The sequence below is a fragment of the Chiloscyllium punctatum genome, chromosome 46, assembly GCF_047496795.1.
Source record: "Chiloscyllium punctatum isolate Juve2018m chromosome 46, sChiPun1.3, whole genome shotgun sequence".
In the NCBI taxonomy this organism is placed as follows: Eukaryota; Metazoa; Chordata; class Chondrichthyes; order Orectolobiformes; family Hemiscylliidae; genus Chiloscyllium; species Chiloscyllium punctatum.
Genome location: NC_092784.1, coordinates 48498202 through 48515376, shown reverse-complemented (window position 1 = coordinate 48515376; position 17175 = coordinate 48498202). Strand labels below are relative to the sequence as shown.

The 17175-nt window shown below is 42.7% G+C and overlaps 1 protein-coding gene across 1 annotated transcript in view; it reads left to right on the top strand.

Moving 5' to 3' along the window:
• The window catches only part of LOC140468102 (adhesion G protein-coupled receptor E3-like), a 51673-nt gene extending 37767 nt beyond the window's left edge, over nucleotides 1-13906 (top strand). The window contains exons 11-17 of the mRNA XM_072564281.1: nucleotides 3190-3387; nucleotides 4412-4644; nucleotides 7027-7093; nucleotides 8734-8825; nucleotides 9595-9763; nucleotides 11549-11647; nucleotides 13208-13906. Coding sequence (XP_072420382.1) covers nucleotides 3190-3387; nucleotides 4412-4644; nucleotides 7027-7093; nucleotides 8734-8825; nucleotides 9595-9763; nucleotides 11549-11647; nucleotides 13208-13222 — 873 coding nt within the window. The 3' untranslated portion in view covers nucleotides 13223-13906. The remainder of the gene's footprint in view (nucleotides 1-3189; nucleotides 3388-4411; nucleotides 4645-7026; nucleotides 7094-8733; nucleotides 8826-9594; nucleotides 9764-11548; nucleotides 11648-13207) is intronic.
• Nucleotides 13907-17175: the final 3269 nt, after the last annotated feature.

Below are 17175 nucleotides of genomic sequence, written 5' to 3'. Positions count from 1 at the left end.
GCAAAGTGGTCTTTGGTCAGTCCATGGTGTCCTCTTAACCTAGTACTGTGGTTTTTAGGTGGTACATGGTGTCCTCTTGGCCCAGCGTAGTGGTCTTTGGGTGGTACATGGTGTCCTCTTGGTCAGCGAGGTGGTCTTTGGGTGCTACATGGTGTCCCCTAGTCCCAGCATGGTGGTCTTCGGGCAGTACATGGTGTCCTCTAGGCCCAGCATGCTCGTCTTCGGGTGGTGCATGGTGTCCTCTTGGCCCAGCACGGTGGTCTTCAGGTGATACATGGTGTCCTCTTGGCACAGTGTGGTGGTCTTTGAGCAGGACATGATATCCTCTTGGCCCAGCATGGTGGTCTTTGGGTGGTACATGGTGTCCGCTTGGCTCAGCATGGTGGTCTTTGAGCGGTACGTGGTGTCCTCTCGGTCCAGAGTGCTGGTCTTACAATGGTTCATGGTATTCTCTCAGCCCAGCGTGAAGATCTTCCAGCAGCCTAACATGGGTGTTCTGGTGGTAGGTGGAGGTCTCTTGGCCTGGTGTGGTGATCTCCCAGCGCCCCAGCGTAGTGGTTTTTGGGCACTAGGTGGCAGTCTCTCAGCTTGGCATGGTCTCGGTGTGGACATGCAATCTCAGGGAGGCTAGATGTCAACATTGACTGGTTCAGAAGATGGTTTCTCTGTATTTGTATTCTCCACGTTATAATTTATTCCGAAATCTGCAATGCTGGACATTTTTTTACTTCTCTATTTTCCATGAACTGCATCTGAAAAAGCTGTACCTGAGGACGTTTGTACCTAAGATGATGCCATTAGCATCAACTGGCACAATTTCCCCTGTACACATTAGAGTACGTGTGACAATAAAGCTCATTCTCATTCTAATTCATACTGCCAGAAAACAGCGATGAGGTAACAGGCCAGTTGTGATCTCGTTGAGTGACAGAGCAGGATCAAATGGCCTACTCCTGCTGTTCGTTTCTAGGTTCCTGTAGTCACTGATAAATTGAACACAGGTTTGAAAAAATAGCTCATGCAAAAAGCAGTTGGAATGTGGAACTTGTGAAGAAACTGAAGTGCACATAGGAAATGCATTTAAGAGAAATCTGGACGACAAACAACACTTGAGGGAGAAGGAAATCAAGGATTACACTGAAAAGGGCAGATGAAGATAAGTGGGTGGAGACCCATGTGGAGAATAAACATTGGCAGAAATAGGTTGGGCTGAATGGCCTGGCTCTGCATTGTATATTTAACACAATGGAACAGGAACAGCATTCAAAGTTTCAATGGGTTTGGGACTTGTCGTGAATTAAAAAGAAGCTGATTAGCTTCAGTGGCTAGAAGGTGGTGCAGAATAAAAGGTAATAATATCAGAAGGTACTGGATGCTGTTTTGGGAGCAGACTCCATACTTCACCCCATCGTGATATCGTGACAATGGTGATGCCAATGATACAGAGAGAGACAGACAGACAGTGAATTAAAGGGGAAATGTTGAGCATGAAAAGTATAATTAAGATTCTTTGAAATGTTGGACATTATGTGCACCTTGCAGTTAAGGGTTAGAAACACAGGCAAATCTAGATTATCTAAAGGCAATACAGAACTAAAGGTGAAACCATCTCATGTAAAAGCATTGCATAGTGGGAAAATCTGCTTTTTTTACTATCATACAGCATTATCAATGACCACACAAACCCTAATCCGAAACCTAATACAGGGTTAGTACCTCTGGGCCTGACACTATCAAATCAAGTCAACACCCAGTCTTGTTAGCAATGGAAGGAGCAGTCCTAAGTGTTCAACAGGCTGATCAGATTGTGAATCCTTCCATCTCTCCTCCAATATTCCCCAAAGGATCAAAATGATGGATGTGAAGTTACAGAAGAAGTGACCACACTTACCACATTGACAAGGCTTCAGTCAGGAATGTGACAACTTACATGGGAAGAGGAGGAGGACATTCAGCTCCCTTCAGACCTATTGCACCACTCAATAAGACAGTGGTCTGTACCTATACTCCATTATCTGTCTCCATGCCATATCCCATAGTATCCTTCCCTGACATAAAACGATCAAACTCAATTTTGAAAATGTCATTGGACTTCCAACCTTGAGAACTTTGTGGGGACCGAGTTTCAGATTTCCAAACACCCTTTTGTGAAAAGATGCTCCATTTGATCACTCTGGTCGGCCTCACTGGAACACATCACAGGAAATCAAGCCCTGCTATTGCTGGACTCATCACAAAGTTAAAGGTTTTATAAAAATATGCACACTGTCCCAGCTGTCCCACCCTTACAATCCATGATCACACAAAGCATGCAGCAGGGGGCTTTACTGAACAAAAATTACTATTTATTACAAATGAATCAAATCAACATTCAGGTAATTCATTATGAGCCGTTGACATGTAACTACTCGTAAAAACCCGAACCTCCATTTAAACATTTGTAAAATCTCTGCCTTATTGGTTGAAAGTCACAGCTCACAGGAACTGATAAGGGGATTTCTATCGGCTTTCTTAGACTTTAGATATATTTTGCTGCAGAGAGAAAGATAGAACCTTCCTTTCCTGAGGCCTGCTGGCTTCGAATCAAACAGTCATGTTCACAAACTTTTTAACGACTTGAGAGTCAATCACATAAATGATGATAGGCAGAAGGCCTTCGTTATTGTCAACTGGTCACCAATCATATCCCAATCAACTGGCCAAATCTCCCTTTGTATACACCCCTTGGCTCCAGCACATTTGTAGTAACCACTGCTAAAAAAACAGCTGTGTCAACAGCAGATACAAAGAGTGTCAAGAGTGTGGTACTGACGAAGGGCTTATGTCTGAAATGTAGACTCTCCTGCTCCTCGGACTGTGCCTGACTTGCTGTGATTTTCGAGTACCACACTCTCGATTCTGATCTCCAGCATCTGCAGTCCTCACCATCTCCTTAGAAAAAGTTACCGGAATCTGACTTTTTAAAGGGGCAGCAAACCCTTCCACAATGTTTGGTTTTTATAACAGTCCATGTCCCATTTCAATCCACAGTCAAAATCACAGAATAATCAAACAATACAGTCTTGTTAATCTCGGTCTCACTTTAAGGGTATAGCACCCTCCCCCTGCTTTCACCCTATCAGATTATCAGAGGGGATTTTACCATGTTCAGAAAGACAAAAACTTAATGCAAGTACATTTCTTTCCAAGGACTATCCCTTTGCTTTGACGACAATTACATTGATTGGGATCCCAATTTCTCTGGTGTGTCTGGGAATCACCATTGTGACCTTTGCTTTCTGCATCAATGTAAGAAATGCTCTCCACATCACCCACATGCAGCTGTGTGTGAGTCTCTTCCTGGCGGAGCTGCTTTTCCTTCTCGGCATCAACAGAACCACAAACCGGGTAAGAGAATCCACCACAGCCAGCAATGCAACAGGTTGTGTGGGAGAGAGAGTGAGAGTGTCTGAGTGTGTGTGTGTGTGAGTGTCTGTGTCACAGAGAGAGAGTGTGTGCATGTGTGAGTGTCTGTGTCACAGAGAGAGAGTGTGTGCGTGTGTGAGTGTCTGTGTCACAGAGAGAGAGTGTGTGTGTGTGTGTGTGTGTCAGATTGTCTGTGTCACAGAGAGAGAGAGTGTGTGTGCGTGTCAGAGATTGTGTCACAGAGAGAGAGTGTGTGTGCGTGTGTGAGTGAGTGTCTGTGTCATAGAGAGTGTGTGTGCGTGTGTCAGAGAGTGTCTGTGTCACAGAGAGAGAGAGAGTGTGTGCGTGTGTGAGACAGTGTCTGTGTCATAGAGAGAGTGTGTGTGTTTGTGTGTGAGAGGGAGAGATTTATGTTTATGAGTGTGTATGAAAATGTATATGTTTGAGAGAGAAGGGTCTGTGTGACAGAGTAAATGTGTGTGTATAACAGAAACAGAATGTGTCTGAGCATGTGTGGGTTTGAGTGCGAGTGTGAGAGTATGTCGGTACAGATGGGTACTTGTGTAAATATCTGTCCAGTGCAACTGAATGGATTTGATTGTACACTCGTGTACAAATATGTTTGATGTTCATTTGATTGTATATTTGATCCTTGTGCATCAAGTTCTATCCCTTATGAAATCCTCACTTCCTTCTCCCACAATTAGTGATTGTACCTTCAGCTACCTTTAGACCCGATGGTTCCAGAAATCTGGAATTCCTCCTCTGAACCAGGCTTCTTCTGTACCATCCTTCTTTAATACATTCTGTAGAGATAGAAGATCAGGATACTTCTGTAATGGTACTGATGCCCACTGGCTCACTCAAACTGGGGCACCCTTCTGCTGATGAGCACAAACCATCAGCTGGGACATGGTTTTGGGGTTAGCTCCAAGAGTGTGTCAGGTGGAATTGTGAGGAATCACTGCTTCAAAAAAAGCTCTCATGCTGTTTCTCATTATTACAGGTGATGTGTGGGATTATAGCAGGATTTCTACACTACCTGTTCCTGGCTGCGTTTGTTTGGATGTTCCTGGAGGGAGTCCAGCTTTTTCTCATGGTCAGAAACATCAGGAATTTGAGGGTTCCTCATTCGGAAAAAGTTGAGAAATTCAAGTACCTTCTTGGCTATGGGGTTCCTGCGGCAATTGTGGTCATTTCCGCTGCAGTGTATCATGATGGCTATGGATCACCCAGGCAGTAAGTAATGGCTCCTCTTCTTCAAATCTTATAGCTAGAATTATCACCTTCCGGTTCAAGCCATCTTCAGAATTTAAACTTCTTTCTCTTTCTTGCACACGTGTTATCAATGAAATTAGCTTTAACTTCAAGCATTCAAGCCCCACTCCAGGCTTTGAGCACAAAAGTCCAACATTTCAACACAGCACTGAGGGATCGCTGCTCTGCAAAGATGCCATTCTTCAGATGAGACATTAAACCAAAGACCCATTTACCTGCTCAGGTCGATATACAAGCTCCCATAGGAAAGAATGGCAGTGTATTTGTATTTACCCCTCAATAAACATCTCAAAAAAGAATTATCCCAAACATTACTATATTGTTGTTAGTGGCAGTTTGCAAATTGTCTGACACATTTCCTACTTTACAACAGTGACTACACATCAAAAGTATTTCAATAACTGTTACATGCTTTGAGACATAAAATGTGCCATACATGTTGTTTAATCCTCATATTATTCCTGAAGAGCTTGGGACTGATTTGTGACTGAATAATATGTGAATATGTATCACTGATGCACTGTGGTCATGTGCTGAGTAACCAAGGATCAATCTGTCAGTCCACCAGCCAAAGGGAAATCTGTGAGAAATACACTCAATGAAACTCCAGCATTTTGATTTGAAAGTGTGACTATTTCTGCGATATAGGAACCAGAAGATACTCTCATTATGTTTTTCCTCTCATTTTCAGCTTTCTTCCCTTGACTTATCCCCTGGCTCTCCCTTCCTCTCATTTTTACTCATGTTTTCTCTCTCTCTCCTCTCATCCATTTTGTTCTTTACCCATTCCCTCCCTTCCCTCTCCCTCTCTCTCTCTCTCTGTTTCCTTGTCAGCAATATCAGGAATAGGCTCTTGACTCATGTATCCCAACCCCACTCCAGGAATTACACTTCCTCCCTCTGACAATAACACTTGCCAGCAGTGGATTCTGTAACTGTGGTCCACAGCAGAGATCCTAATTTCCAATGTCACCTTTCACCTTTGTGCACAGGAAGGAAAGGATGCATTTCACTGGATTGTAGAGTAATGAAGGGGATCATTCACCCCATCTTTCAGAGGGCTGCTCAATTAGTCCCCCCTCTTGGAGCCAAGAACCATAAAATCTCAATCATTGTTTTCCTTTTGAAACTTTCCATTCATTATATTACTGCAATCCTTTCAGAAAGTACACTTCAAATCATCAACACTTGCAGTTGTAGAATTCATTTTTGTCAAAAAGATTGATGATCCTTGTTAACCACAGTAACAGTTGAGGGATGGATAGGTCTTGGGTCTACAAAAAGGGAATGGAAATCAAGAGCGATGGAGGCAGATGTGGGGCAAGTGAAAAAGGGATGAAGTGCATGTCCCTGTGACAGGGCAAAGGCCAAACAGGCAGATGTACAATGCTGTGAAGAGAAGTACCCAGTTTTATACAGAATGTGACTCTCCCCAAAGGGTGGCTGGCCAGTCGGCATTAAGCCATCTCAAGAGCATTATACACCAGAACCATACACCAGGTCCAAGCGATGGAAACCCATGTAAAAGCAGACAGCACTCTGAAAAAAAATCTGAGAAGGGAACAGCAGCCAACATGCATCACAACCATTAGTGGCCCATGGTCTGTTTGTGGACAGTTTTGGTTCAGTCACATCAAGGCATGGAAACCTCAATTGGGTGATAATCTCATAATCAACAGTTCTAAAGGCTGAGACTGTACCCTTTGGGGTTTAAAAGGACGAGAGGTGATCTAAATGTGCCATATTAGATCCTGAGGAGACTTGACAGAATGGATCCATTCCGACAAGATGTTTTCCCTTGTGGGAGACCAAAACTAGAGGGTGGGGGGGGGAGCAGTTTGAAAATAAAGGGGTCACCACTTGAATACAGCAATGCGGAGAAACATTTTCTCTCAGAGAATTGTGAGTCTTTGGATCTCTCTTCTCCAGACAGTGGTGGAGGCAGGGTCATTGAATATTTATAACACAAAGGGAGACAGATTCTTGACTCACAAGGGAGTCAAAGATTACTGCTGGGGGGAGGGAGGGGGGAGTGGGTCAGGTGTGAATGTGGAATTGAGGCCACAATCAGATCAACCATGATCTTGTTGAATGGTGGAGCAGCTTCAATGTGATAAATAGTCGACTTGTGCTCTTATTTCATTCATAATTCATATTACAAAGGTATTTCACTGAGTACCTTCTGAATTAGTTTTACCTACAACCACCAGGAATATCATCATCCAATCAGTGCACGGGTTGTGAAACTATTTTTGCATCATGAATAGCTCCCACTTCCTGGGTCTTATTCTCTTGTTGATACTCATTGTTCTGAATGATTTACTTTCTTCTCTCAACTTCCAGCTGCTGGGTCTCCACAAACAGAGGATTCATCTGGAGTTTCCTGGGACCTGTGTGTCTGATCATTGGGGTAATTTTCTAACTACTCATATCAAGTCTATTGTGTTTTATTTCTATCTGATTGCATGAAATGTTTGTGTTTAAAATGTACAGTAAACCCCTTTTTTATTTACCTAACCTTAGTAACAGATTCAAGAACAGCTTCATCCCTGCTGTGATCAGACTGATGAACTGACCTCTCATATATTACAGTGGCTCAGTGGTTAGCACTGCAGCCTCACAGCGCCAGGGACATGGGTTCAATTCCAGCCTTGAGTGACTGTCTGTGTGGAGTCTGCACATTCCCCCCATGTCTGTGTGGGTTTTCTTCAGCTGCTCTGCTTTCCTCCCACAATCCAATGACGTACAGGTTAGGGTGATTTGGGCATGCTAAATTGCCCATAGGATGCGTAGATTAGATGCATTAGTCAGGGGTAAATGGAGACTAATATGCTACCCTTCGCAGGGTTGGTGTGGACTTGTTGAGCCAAATGGCCAGTTTCCACACTGAAGCAATTCTATGAAATTGTATATTACACTTAATCTTTCTCTGCACCTTCTCTGTAGCTGTAATAGTCCATTCTGCATTCTGTAATATTACCCTGACGTACTTATGTAGGGTGTGATTTTTCTGGACAGCATGCAAATCAATAATTTACCCTGTATCTTGGTATGTGACAATAACCAATCAAATCAAATCAAACTGTCACAAGTAGGTATTATCAATTTGCGGCTCATTTATATCCCATTGCTTTCCATAATATACTCTTTTTGCACATTATCTCTCTCTAATACTCTCTCTATCCCTGAGATAACTCCATGAAGGTTGGCATCCCATCACCAAATCACCCTTTATTTACACGTATATAGCACATTACACTGACCCAGCTAGCACAGAACATTCTCCTGGACTGAGCAGAAACCTTGACTCTCCTGTTTATATCTGTCAGCCAGGACTCCCTGATTGGCTCAGGTTAACAGCCCCAATCAGGTAACTCATATTCTCTGAGATCCACCTGACTGACATCCTTCCATTCACTACACTCCCCCCTCCCCCATAATGTTTCTGGGACATAACAGTTCCACATCCAGCAAAAGACATTTGGGTTAAAGATGGATCCTGTCCTACCTCTTCCTCAGAGAATTATTTTGCTGCTACAAGGTAGTCTCAGGTGGCCAAATGCACAATGACATTTTCAGTATACAGCACCTTCTACCAGTCTCGTTTGCACAGCATCTCTTCCATGTCCTCGATTCTCCATATCCTCTCTTCTCCATACACTGTCTGCCAAAACTTCTTCACCCCATTACCATGCCATCCATAGCCGTCTCTCCCAAAACCTTTCCTTCTTCTCTCTGTCTTCAGCTGCTCTGCTTTCCTCCCACAATCCAATGATGTGCAGGTTAGGGTGATTTGGGCATGCTAAATTGCCCATAGGATGATCTGTCTTCCCCAAAATCAGGAGAAAATGAGGATCTTCAGAGCAAGCAGAGAAAATATGACAAACATTATGGTGACAGGGAGGACAGGCTGAAATTTCACCATTTCTGGCTGCAAACATCACTTGGCAAATTGCAAAATAAATTAAGAATTAAATCGAGCTACTTTCACATATGCTCCAACAACAATCTCTTGACAGTCATTTAACATATTTTGAAATCTTCCAACAGATCAACATGGCTCTGTACTTCACAATACTCTTGATATTGAAAAGAGAAGTTTCTAAACGGGACACTAAAGTGTCAAAACTTCAGAATACAAGGTAAGATACTTTTGTCTTGAACTTGAAGGAAATATTGTTGAAGTTGGCAGGAACATGTAAAGAAGGGTAAATTGCAGAGAAAATTCAAACCAGGAACAAAAGAGGACAATTCAGTCCTTCAGACCTCCTCAAGTCCACTTTCCTGCACCCTCCCAATACCCCTTTAATATGTTAGTTATGAAAATGCTGTCGATTTCCTTCTTGAATGGATTCAGTTTCACAGCATTCCACCACACTCTGATGTAGTGCAGCGTTACAGGAAAAGATTAGAGATATGCGACTCAGTGGGTTAGCATTTCAAAGAAACAACATGGGCTTAAACACTTCAATGGCCTCCTTCTGGGTGATATGATTCTGTAAAGGTTTATATGGGTACAACCATAAATGTCAGCGTTATTTCAAGGATTTATTTGCTGATACAATGCACCACATACAATATGAAAACAATTACTCAACATTAAAAGACACTTTTTACTTTGTTTCACATTTTTTCATGTGACTTGACAGTAAAATCACATTATCACAACATACAATATCTCATTAACTAATTTCTGTCACTAAAACACTGCCGATTATTGCCGAACCAACATGCAATGGAGAAGGGATGCTCATGGAGCTTCCTTCTCCCATTATTTGCTTCCACATCCACATCCACAAGCATTCAGAACAGCATGTTACAGAGCTGCAGAGCTTTGATCTGATCTATTGGTGCCTTCCTTGTTTCCGGGCTCCTTGTATTCTCACTGATCTCCTTCTGTCTCTGTTGCAGGATGTTGACATTCAAAGCCATTGCTCAGGTGTTTATCCTGGGCTGCACTTGGATTTTTGGTTTGTTTCAGTTTCAGGAGCAGCCCGGTGTAATGACCTATTTATTCACCATCATCAACAGTTTCCAAGGGACTTTCATCTTCATTCTCCTCTGCATGTTAAACCCCAAGGTAAGCAGTGATGTGGTTACAGAGTGATGATGGGGGAGCTACTAAATGAGTATTTTGCATCAATGTTTACTGTGGGGAAGCACACAGAAAATTTTTAAAAAGGCAAAATAAATAGCGACATCTTGAAAAATGTCCATATTACCGAGGAGGAGGTGCTGGCTGGCTTAAGGAAGAGCTAGCTATTTGGATAAGAAACTGGCTTGAAGGTAGAAGACAGAGGGTGGTGGTGGAGGGTTGCATTTTAGACTGGAGGCCTGGGAGCAGTGGAGTGCCACAAGGATTAGTGCTGGGTCCACTGTTTTCTGTCATTCATATAAATGGTTTGGATGTGAACATAGATGGTATGGTTAGTAAGTTTGCAGATGGCACTAAAATTGGAGGTATAGTGGACAGCAAAGAAGGTTACATCAGCTGGACAATCAGATGGGCCAATGTGTTGAGGAGTGTCAAATCGAGTTTAGTTTAGATAAATGTGTGGTGCTGCATTTTGGAAAGGCTCATTAGGGCAGGACTTATACAGTCAATGGTAAGGTCCTAGGGAGTGTTGCTGAACAAAGAATGCAGGTTCATAGTTCCTTGAAAGAGAAGTCGTACGTAGATATATTTGTGAAGAAAGCTTTTATTATGCTTTCGATTATTGATCACTGCATTGGCTATAGGAGTTGGAGGTCATGTTGTGGCCGCAAAGGACATGGGTTCGGCCACTTGTGGAAGACTGCATTGAATTCTGGTCTCCTTGCTATCCGAAGGATGTTGTGAAACTTGAAAGGGTTCAGAAAATATTTCCAAGGATATTTCCAGGATGAAGGGTTTGAGCCATAGGGAGAGGCTGAATAGGCTGGAACAAATTTCCCTGAAGCATCGGAGCCTGAGGGATGACATCATTTTATAAATCATGAGGGGCATGGATAGGGTAAATAGACAATGTCTTTTCACTGGGGTGGGGTGTCTGAAACTAGAGGGCAAAGGTTTAAGGTGAGAGAGGAATGATTTAATAGGGAACTAAGGGGCAACGTTTTCACGCAGAGGGTGGTGCCTGTATGGAAAGAGCTGCCAACGGAAGTGGTGGACGCTGGTGCAATTACAACATTTAAAAGGCATCAGGATAGGGTTGGGGAGATTGGGGCCATGTGCTGGCAAATGAGACAAGATTTCTTTCTGATATCCTGATGACATGGATGAGTTGGAGTGAAGGGTCTGTTTCCGTGCTGTATATCTCTCTGACTCAGTGACTTGAATGCATGCCCTGTCAGAAGTAGACACCTTACACAACTTTTGTAAGATTAGCTGATTAATTACCCCCAAAGGTTCGCTCATTTTCCAATTTGTTGGATCTACCATCCAAGCAGTTTGATTAGCGATGTTAAATTTAAAAGTTTGGGGTTACAGCAATTAGGAGGGTGGGGGTGTGAGATGGGATTCAGTCTGGGTGTGATACTCTTTGGAGGGTTGCTGTAGGCTTCATTGGCTGAATAGCCTCCTTCTCCATTGTAGGGGGTCGATGATACTATGCCTTTTCAATTGAGGACAGTCAGCCATTTCCTAATGCTGCAAGGCCAATGGAAAGCCTTCCAACACTGAGAGAGCTGCAGTCTGCCAATACAGGAAAGAGACAGACAGGGAGGGGACCTCAAGATGCTTAGGGCTTCTTGATACTTTTAAGGCAGTCGAAATTCTGATGTGTATTATTAGTATGTCAAGGTCAGAGATTCAGTGAAATTCAAATTGATTCCATTTAGTTCGATACCATCGGATCACTGACTGCCTGCTACATTCTGTTTTCAGGTGAGGGCAGCATATTCTAACTACTTCACCAGCAAGTGTAAGGCAATGGACACAAAGCCCTCAGAGGAGGACAAAGCCAACACAATGACAGTCTTGTCGGTAAGTAGGCCTTGACTGGCATCAATCAGCATGTGAAATGTCGCCATTGACCTTTGAATCTGATTGGCTCGCAGCTCGGTTGCCCCAGCAATGTAGTAGAGCAGTGGATAGGATTGGAACGACAAGAAGCCCCTGGATTCTAAGTCCCAGAGTCAAGGGCCAGGTAAATATAGGTGGTGTCATGCAAATGAAGAAAAGTGAGGCTGGGGAGGGGGAGGGGGTTTGGAGGTGGTGGTGGGGACAGGGGAGCTCAAAGAAGAAATGGGGAAGGAGGGAGCAGGTCTGTCCACGGGAGGCAAACCCTATAGTGGGGGGGATGATTACTAAGCTCAAGAGGAAGGTCCTGATCTCCTCCAACCAGCCTGAACATTGAGACAAGGGGGATAACAGCCTGTAAGAAGTAATTAATTGCCCACTTTCGGATCTCAACTGGCCAAAGGGCAGTCTGGCCTCGTTCTCGCCCAGCCCACTGTAAAACTGCAGACAGGTCAGGGTGGAAGAGAGAGTGGGGCATGGCCAGCCATGGTATTTTCACAGCCTGTGTATAAACATGCCGGTGGGAGAGCGTAAAGTTCAGTCCATTGACACAACAGTCAAAGCTCAACTGAGGCAGTCAAATAACGTCAATATATTGCAGATGCAGGAGATCTGAAATGATAACAAAGTGCTGGAGAAGCTCAACAGGTCTGGTCACATCACTGGAGACAGAAATGAAGTTAACACTTTGAATCCCATGTCTCTTTTAGATACCTACTCAAATTAAGCATCATTGCCTTTCCCAGGTTTGAAAATTACAATATACCCATTAACAAGACACCCATCGTTCACAAATATGTTGCACAAAATTGTACATACAGTCACCAAGTAAACTTTCAATCTGCTGCTGATAGTCCTTCATTAGTTTCCCAAGTTACCTGACTTAAACATCAAACTATTTTCAGCAACAACTTGTATCGTTTTCTTTATAAATTGGCCAGATGTTTCATTAACAAGATGAAAATTCACCTTAAGTTACAATTGTTCAAAGAGATATATAATTCTTCATTTAAATTACGATCTCATAGCCTCCCCTGACAATGCCTATCTGTTGAAATTTCCTGTATTCCCCGTGAATGTGACAGGTGCCATCGAGGATCTTTATTATGAAAGATAATAACAGCTTTCCTTCCGGGTTGCACAAACATTTCATAATCAGCAGAAAGGTAAACAATCCAAGAATACTAAGACACTGACATTTTTCAAATTGTTTTTGGAGAGTTAACAAGCCTTTGTCTTTATGTTAACAGAGAAGATGGATGAGTATATTTTTTATATATAAATCTTTGGCATCAGCACAAAACAAAGCTTTGAAATAGTTGTTCATTAGTTTCCAACCAAATTCATGAGTTTTGCCTTGCTTGTTCCACATATTCTACACTAGTAAGGCAATTTCTTAATAAAGTTAGTTCTGTATTTTTGGATATAATAATTAGATATTCATCCGAATATATACTTATAATAGTAGAATCAGATTTGAACAATTAGTTTTCTGGTTAATAACCTAACAATCTTATTTTTCAGGTCTCAAAGGACTGAGGAAACTTCTTTTCCCTCACTGGCTGTGTGACAGATGAAGACATGAAAACGATCATTGTCTCTGCCACCGTGATCATGGAACCATCAAACACTGAAATACTTAGCAGCTACTGAGGAAACAGGACATTCAGTCAAACAAGTCTGTGTTGATGTTTACCATCTGTGAGCCCAAATTGTTCTAATCACCTTTATCCATTTTTTACTGATGTCTTTTCAACCCCATTCCCTTCAGCCACTTATCAAACTGAATCTTGAATACTGTTGCAGAGTCCACCTCAAGTACACATCTTGTTAGTGAATCCCAGTCACACAAACTGAAGGGGGTTTTCCTGCACGTTGACTTAAATATGAAAGGACAGTGATGCTGTACTCACCAAATAATCCACAGGCCCAGGCTGACGTTCTGGAGACACAGGTTCAAATACCATGAAACCTTTGTGAATTGCTGCAGTCTGTGAATTGGGTAAATTTTGGAATTCTTACCTAGCAACAGTGAATGAATGACAATATTGTCCCAAGTCAGAATGGTGAGCAACACAGTAACTTATTTTTACGCAGGCAATGAAAGTAACACAAACTATAAACATAAGCATATGATTCATGATATAACTGGAGTCTATGAAGTAATCTTACAAGCAATGTCACAAGAAATTGTAAAAATAAAGTCAAGATCCTTTGATTGGTTTGATACTTCTTCTCAGAGTGATCTGAGAGTTTCTCCCTCAATGACATACCTGCATTGATGGGAATACATATTTTTATTGTGGACTATGTGGAAAACACCAGGAGATGGAGCACTATTGAGAGGAGACTCTGGCAGTTGGTGATTACCCAGCAAACCTTGCTGCATTGGGTTTCTGTGTTGAACACCAGGGGAAGGGCAGAGAGAGTCTATCAACACAGCGGGCACTTGGAAAAGGAACAGCAGCCGCATGCAAATCAAAAAGCTCCCTCACTCCTTCTGTCCTGCACAAATTTAGGAATAATTTGTATACAGTTTCATAATTCAATATTTGGGCTACTTTTGCCAATCGTAATAAAAGTATTAAAATGGAACCTTTATGCAGAGCCCTATTTCTAAGTGGATTTCCATCCAAATCAAAGCCTGGTACCAAGAATTTGCCATCGATTTGCTGCGATCACAGATTTTGTTCCATTCAAAAGAATCATCGTTTCATCAAACGTTATCCTTTGTATCAGTGACCATGGATCAGCAAGACTGCTCTTTCCCTTTTTCTATCTTTGTTAATACTGCAGAGTTTCTAGTCGTTTTGAATCATGTGAATTTGTTTGTCAGAGATTAATCAGGTATAGTTTTAATTACACTTTAAAATGTTGTGGTTAACTAGTTTTACAATGCTTTAGTATTAAATTTTGTTTGTAATACATGGATTATTTTTAAGTTCATTCAGGAAGGGATGTGAAGGTGCCTTCTACTCGAACTAGTTGACTCCAAGGGAATCAATTGGCCAAATAGGTGATTGCAGCAACACATTTATACAAATGATATGACTGATGGAATAGTGGGTCTTGATTATCAGGACATTCATCACTTCACGGTTGTAAAGTTTCACCTGACTCACTTCACGGCTGACTGACATGGGGTGTTTTAGATATTCCACAACAGGCTCGGGTTCTTGAGGTGCAGTGGTAGTGTCTCCCAGGTCTGAGCCAGAAGATCTGGGTTCAAGTTGAACCTGATCCAGAGATGGGTCATTACACGTTAGTGTGAAAATGTCCAATCCTGTTGGTCTCGAAAGCTAAGCAGACTCAAGCCTGGCCAGTACTTGGATGGGAAAGTGCCTACAAATACCAGATGCAGGACACTGATGTTCTTGTGACACAGTGGTAATGCCCCTACCTCTAAGCCAGCAGGCCTGTGTTCAAGTCCCTTCAACTCCAAAACTATGTAGGAATCTCTCTGAATAAAGGGATTCGAAAATATCTACTCTACAACAAAGGGAACGTTATTGATGAAGCAGCAGAAAATGGGCATCGCTGCTATCCTGAGCACCTCCTGGGACTCGGATGATTGGCTGTGGGATTACTGATCCAATAACTGATCTCCCAAACCAAAAAACTTGGATGCACCAAAACCAGGGCTCAGCCAACATTCAGTCTTCCATTGAGTAGCGATCACAGTGACTACAAGGCTAATTATCAGCGTCACATAACTGATTAAGGCCTGTATACCGAGGATGTGGAGATATGTTCAAGTTTGGAGATTCCGTTTATGGTGTTGCCCAATCCCACAACTACAAGGGATATGTCATCAGTTCATCACGAGTTGGATAAGGTTCAGAATCCCTCAGCCTGTGGATATGGATTTCACCACTGATGCTGGTTACACTGGACCATATGCCAGTACCTGTCCACATTAAGACATACAAAGAGTACTGAGGCTCCAGTTGGGGTTGATCTGGCAAATCTAAAAGTAACCATGTCTCAGCTGGTATTAGGGAATATTCTAACAACTTCTTGTGTGGATGCACTGTGAATTAGTTGGATTGAGCGAAGAATAAGTTGCTTTGGGACAGTCAACATAGTTTGGTCAAGGGTAGGTCGTGCCTCACAAACCTCATTGCGAAGGTGACCAAACAGTTGGATGAGGGGAAAGTGGTCGATGTAGTGTATATGGATTTCAGTAAGGCATTTGAAAGGCTTCCCCGCTGTAGGCTATTTATTGCACACAATATGAAGGCAATGGATTGAGGGTGATTTCACTGTTTGGACCAGAAATTGGCTAGCTGAAAGAAGACAGAGGATGGTGGTTGATTGGAAATGTCCATCCTGGAGTTCAGTTACCAGTGGTGTACCACAAGGCTCTGTTTTGGGGCCACTGCTGTTTGTCATTTTTATAAATGACCTGGAGCCTAGAAGGGTTAATAAATTTGTGGATGACACTAAGGTTGGTGAAGTTGTGGATAATGCTGAAGGATGTTGCAGGTTACAGAGGGACATAGATAAGCTGCAGAGCTGGGCTAAGAGATGCCAAATGAAGTTTAATGTGGAAAAGTGTGAGGTGATTCACTTTGGAAGGAGCAACAGGAACAAAGAGTATTGAACTATAATGGCAAGATTCTTGGTAGAGCAGATGAGCAGAGAGATCTCCGTGAACATGTACATAGATCCCTGAAAGTTGCATCCAGGTTGATAGTGTTGTTAAGAAGGTATACGGTGTGTTCGTTTTTATTGGCAGAGGGATTGAGTTTTGCAGCCACGAGGTCATGCTGCAACTGTACAAAACTCTGGTGTGGTTGCACATGGAGTATTGTGTAAAGTTCTGGTCACCACATTACAGGAAGGATGTGGAAGTTTTGGAAAGGATTCAGAGGAGATTTACTAGGATGTTGCCTGGTATGGACGGAAGGTCTGACAAGGAAAGGCTGAAGGATTTGAGGCTGTTTTCATTAGAGAGAAGAAGATAGAAAGACGACTTAATTAGACAATAGACAATAGACAATAGACAATAGATGCAGGAGTAGGCCATTCTGCCCTTCGAGCCTGCACCGCCATTCAATATGATCATGGCTGATCATTCCTAATTAGTATCCTGTTCCAGCCTTATCTCCATACCCCTTGACTCCACTATCTTTAAGAGCTCTATCCAATTCTTTCTTAAAAGAATCCAGAGACTGGGCCTCCACTGCCCTCTGGGGCAGAGCATTCCACACAGCCACCACTCTCTGGGTGAAGTAGTTTCTCCTCATCTCTGTCCTAAATGGTCTACCCCGTATTTTTAAGTTGTGTCCTCTGGTTCGGTACTCCCCCATCAACGGAAATATGTTCCCTCCTGCCAGAGTGTCCAGTCCTTTCATAAGCCTATACGTTTCAATCAGATCCCCTCTCAGTCTTCTAAACTCAAGGGTATACAAGCCCAGTCGCTTCAGTCTTTCAGTGTAAGGCAATCCTGCCATTCCAGGAATTGACCTCGTGAACCTACGCTGCACTCC